Source organism: Lycium barbarum, chromosome 10 (genome assembly GCF_019175385.1).
Source record: "Lycium barbarum isolate Lr01 chromosome 10, ASM1917538v2, whole genome shotgun sequence".
Classification (NCBI taxonomy): Eukaryota; Viridiplantae; Streptophyta; class Magnoliopsida; order Solanales; family Solanaceae; genus Lycium; species Lycium barbarum.
The window spans coordinates 21,032,902-21,038,378 of NC_083346.1; the positions used below are offsets into that span (position 1 = coordinate 21,032,902).

The 5,477-nt window shown below is 38.9% G+C and overlaps 1 protein-coding gene across 1 annotated transcript; it reads right to left on the minus strand.

Annotated features, from left to right (window-relative positions):
- Nucleotides 1-3,329: 3,329 nt before the first annotated feature.
- LOC132612824 (uncharacterized) lies at nucleotides 3,330-3,842 on the minus strand. Its single transcript, XM_060326908.1, has one exon. It carries the CDS (start codon nucleotides 3,840-3,842, stop codon nucleotides 3,330-3,332), a length of 513 nt encoding a protein of 170 aa, XP_060182891.1.
- Nucleotides 3,843-5,477: the final 1,635 nt, after the last annotated feature.

Genomic DNA, 5,477 nt, shown 5'->3' on the forward strand with positions numbered 1-5,477 from the left:
TTTACTCCTCTTAAAAGGGAAGGGGCTTTGCCCCTCTTTAGTTAAATGTTGGGCCGGGTCAATCCTTAATGGATTGGGCCTGGCCGAAAATTGTAAAGGAAATAAATGGGGCCTGGTTTAATGATGTGTATATGTATACATGTGTGTATATTCGTGTATACATACATAAGGTTAGGACCTTTCACGCACTATTTAAACAAGTTGCCAATATTGAATTAATGTTCATAAATTGGATAATTTCAAAATAAGACCCCATTTAAACTAATTGGTCTAATTCAAAAAGGCAAATAATAATAGCAATAAAATAAAAAGAAATAAATAAACTTTGTCAAAAGACCTTAATTAAATTTTACTAGTGCAAATTCTTTTCATAATTGGCTAATAATTAATTATTTCAATTATAGCCACTTAATGGCAATTTTCAAAATTAATTACAATTAAAACTCAATTAATTATGGTAAAATCCAATAATTTTATCAAATAAGAATTTAAGGGTAAAAGTGGCTAATTTACTTAATTAAGATTCCTTGCATTAGACAAATTAAATAGATTCCTTGCATTAGACAGAGTAAATACTTGGCAAATTGCTATTTTAACAATTTAGACAATTAAGTGAATAATCATGAAAAATTATCCTCTCTTCTTGGCTAATTTAGCACAAGTGTAATAATAGTAAAAATAATTTAATTAATTTATAATATTATAGAAATTATCTTATCAAACAAAATTGGCAAAAATATAGCCTCAATAAATTTTGAGAATTATTTTGTCTTTCTAAAAAAAATTAAAAATTTACCTCTGTTTAATATTTTAAGGACTCTGGATAATTAAAGCAAATTATGAGAGGTAAAAAATTAGGTGTCAACAACTGCCTGTTCGGGGATGGCAGCATCATCCTCGAGCAACGAATTTTGACTAACCCTGTTTTTTTATTGACCCAACTTATATCTCCTCTCATTTTCATGCAGTTTTCAAAATATATGGCCGGACCCTGGTTTCTGGGTTTCCTACATATCTCAGGTTTTATGAGAATTCAGGCCATTTGTAGTTTGACTCAATTATGACTTCTAAATGCAAATTTAAAAAAAATCTCAGATTTTCTAGGTTATTAAACTAGGAAATCTGGAGTGATTGGTTGGAGTTATGACTGACTCTCTGGTATTGAGTCTGCCTACATATCCATGTTCTTGAGAATCAAGTCACTTGTAGTTCGACTCGATCGGAGGAAAAAAGTCATCTCTTATGTGGGAGTGCCTTTGTGTGTGCCAGTGTGTGTTCGACTGGCAGCGGAATAATAAAAACAAACAAGGCACATAAGCAAATAAGAAATCTTGTATGGCTGAGCATGGTGAGGAGTGATCTTCCAAGTCCTGGCCAGAGAGCTTGACTCGTATGAACACCTTATCTCGACTGGCTGCGTAAGAAAAAGTTCCACATTTGCTCCGCAATCTGCCTGGATTTGACTTGATCAACCTGCTCTGTTTGCCGGCTACAAATCTACTTCCATCTGCTGAGTAACGTTGACTTTTAGGTGATGAATACTGTGGTCATCTGACCAGGTTTACACTGTCTTGTATTTTTTGAGCGAATACTGCAGTCTTTTGACCGATTTTACATCGCTTTGTCTTTTTGGGGCGAATATTGCGGTCGTCATGATCGATTTTACAGCACTTTGTCTTTTTAGGGAGAATACTGCGGTCTCGTGACCGGTTTTACATCGCTTTGTCGTCTTGCTGCATCCGGTAGTTTATATGCATGGCCCTTTCGGTAATTGAAATAAATAGCCCTCTTGGCATGTTTGTATGAATGACCTTCTTGGTATGTTTGTATGAATGACCCTTTTGACATGTTTGTATGAATGACCCTCTTGGCAAATGAGAAGAAGTTTTGGCCCTCTCGGCAGCAAGAAAGTAAATATGCAATGGTCCTCTCGGCAAATAAGAAGAAGTGATGCAAATGACAGATGTGACTCTTTTGGCTAAATCGTCTTTCCTTCGTACTTTATGCTGGTTGTGACCCTTTTGGTCAAGTATACTGTTCGTTCTTGTTGCGAACCTTTTGGCCAAACATTTGCCTTTGCGGCAATTTCAGTCATTTTTAGCCTTTGTGGATAGATATTCGTCCTTTTGGCACTCAAAATTTTCCATAGACTTTGTGGATAGATATTTGTCCTTTCAACATTCAATATCTTTCATAGCCCTCATGGCCACACGTTTAACCTTTATGGAATTCCAAATCTTTCCTCGCCCTTATGGCTAGATGTTTTGCCCTTGATGGCATTCAAAATCTTTCATATCCCTCATGGCTGGGTATATATTTTGAAAGCCTGATCCCAGCAGTGGTCTTGATTTTTTTCGGCGAACCGCTTCCTGCATATGAGCAAAGTTAAAAAAGGATCGTCTTTCAACGTCCTGGGGACCTACATCATAAATGGATTAGTTTTTTCCTATTTAAAGTTGATTCGTGTTGCTGGCGCTATCGCATCTTCGACTTTTTGGAATTGAAAACCCCTTTTGGCTCTGATATTCGAAAGATGAGTTTATTTTCATTATGCAGAAAAATCATTTTTGTAATGTTACTATAAAGATATCTAATTTGTAGAAAAATAAATGCATTATTTTGAAAGCGGTAAGATTAATTGTCATGACATGTGCTTTGAATGAGGGAGATCCCTTCCTCCGTGACTCGGGTTCTTCCCTTTCTCATGCGAAATTTTTGAGACCTTTTCTCAAAAATTCTGCCCCAGTTTAAATCTCGATCGACGAATTCTCATGCCGTATCTTTCGGGAAATCGTCAAAATTTCTGCCCCAATTTACAGTATTGAGTAAATGAGGAATTTTGAGAGCTTCTCAAAATTTCTGACCCAGTTTGAAACTCTGGGTTAGTTGACTCTTTATAGCGTATTGACAACGTGAATTTTTGAGATCTTCTAAAAAATTCTACCCCAGTTGGGTGTGCAGCAATCCTCGCTCCTTTGTAAAGTCCTATCTCTAAGGTTTCCTAGGGGTTTCTTGGGTTTTTCTTTTGGGGCGACTGAGCTCAAAGAGCTTCTACATATCCTGTCGCAACAGGAATTTAGGTTGAACGTAGTTCAGAATAAATAGTAGAGGGGTTTTTGTTTTTTACTAACAGTGTGACCGGGTCCAAAATGGACTGCCTACGTATCCCATTGTGGGGAAGTCAGGTCATTGTGTAATTCAGAATAAAGATGTTTTGATTTTTCTTATCTATTACAAAACGCTTACAAGCAAAAAGGAAATAGCTAATACAAGCAAATAAATTAACGATTACAAACAGAAGTACTATTACAGACTGAGCAGTTTCGTCTTCACACATAGTAGCGCCTGATTGCATCTGAGTTGATTGGCTTTGGCCGATCTTGTCCGTCCATTTCTGCCAATACTACCGCTCCTCTCGAGAGTACTTTACGGACCACATAAGGACCTTGCCAATTTGGAGCGAACTTCCCTTTGTATTCATCTTGATGTGGAAAAATTCTTTTGAGCACCATTTGCCCAATATGGAAGAGTCTAGTCCTGACTCGCTTGTTGAAGGCTCTTGCCATCCTCTGTCGGCACAACTGACCGTGATATACGACAATCATCTTTTTCTCGTCAATTAGAGCCAATTGCTTATATCGAGCTCGGACCCATTCAGCATTGTCTAATTCTGCTTTTTGAATGATTCTCAGAGAAGGTATCTTAACTTTACCAGGTATGACTGCTTCAGTTCCATAGACCAGCAGGTATGGAGTTGCTCCTGTTGAAGTTCGGGCCGTAGTTCGGTATCCCAGTAAAGCATAAGGCAACTGCTCGTGCCAACCTTTATAATTGTCAGTCATTTTCCTCAATATCCTCTTGATATTTTTGTTGGCTGCTTCTACGACTCCATTTATTTACGACCGGTAGGCTGTTGAGTTTTGGTGAGTGATCTTGAATTGCTCACAGATATCCTTCATCAGATGGCTATTCCGATTTGCTCCATTATCTGTTATGATGGACTCGGGTATACCGAATCAGCATATGATGTGATTTCGCACGAAGTCAGCTACCACTTTCTTTGTTACTGACTTGTGAGACGTTGCTTCCACCCACTTGGTTAAGTAGTCAATAGCAACTAAAATGAATCGGTGGCCATTCAAAGCTGTGGGTTCAATGGGTCTAATAAAATCCATTCCCCAAGTAATGAAAGGCCATGGTGAACTCATAGCATTAAGCTCACTTGGAGGGACCTTTATTAGATCAACGTGGATTTGGCATTGATGGCACCTTTATACATATTTGCAGCAATCACTCTCCATGGTCATCTAGTAGTATCCAGGTCAAAGAATCTTCTTTGTCTGTACAAATCCATTCATATAGGGTCCACATGTCCCCGCATGTACTTCTTCTAGAAGTTTGGATGCTTCGCTGGCATCCACACACTGAAGCAGACCCAAATCTGGTGTCCTTTTGTACAACACTTCTTTGTTTAGGAAGAAACCATTTGCTATTCTTCGGTCGGTCTTCTTTTGTCCATTTGTAATGCTTTCGGGATATTCCCGTCTTTCAAAATATATTTTGATGTCGTTGTACCACGGTTTGCCATCTGGATTAGCTTTCACATGGAAACAGTGGGCATGTTCTTTTTTCAGAGTTATCCTTAGCGGGTCGATGTGACTGCTTTCAGGATGTTGGATCATTGATGCTATTGTAGCCAGCGCATCGGAAAATTCATTCTATGCCCCCGGCGTATGTCGAAATTCAATCTTTCTGAATTTCTTGCATAATCTTTGTGCCAAGTTTACATATGGTAAGATCTTTTCATTCTTGATGGCCCATTCGCCTCGTACTTGATGAATCAGCAGGTCGGAATCTCTAATGACCAACAATTCATTGATGTTCATATCCAGTGCCATTCTGAGACCTAGGATGCAAGCCTCGTACTCAGCCATATTGTTGGTATAACATAATTTTAGCTTGGCGGCCATGGGGCAGTGTTGCCTATTTTCTGATATCAAGACTGCTCCAGTTCCGGAACCTTTGTAATTCACTGCTCCATCAAAGAACAGTTTCCAGCCAGTATAAGATTCTGTTGTTCCTCGTTCTATGGCCAACACCCCTTCGTCTGGGAAATGAGTGCGCATTGGTTCGAGCTCTTCATCCACCAGGCTTGCGACTAGTAAGTCAGCCAAAGCCTGTCCTTTAACGGCTTTCTGGGATATGTACACAATGTCAAATTCACTTAACAGAATCCGCCATTTGGCCAACTTCCCGATGGGCATGGGTTGGCGGAATAATTACATCAACAGATCCATCTTGGATTTGAGGTGAGTGGTGTACGAATACAAATAATGCCTCAATTTCTGAGCCACCCAAGTTAGAGCACAGCAGGTTTTCTCACTAGTGTATATCTTGCCTTACAAGCTGTGAACTTCTTGCTCAGATAATAAATGGCACTCTCCTTTTTCCCTTCTTCATCGTGTTGCCCTAACACT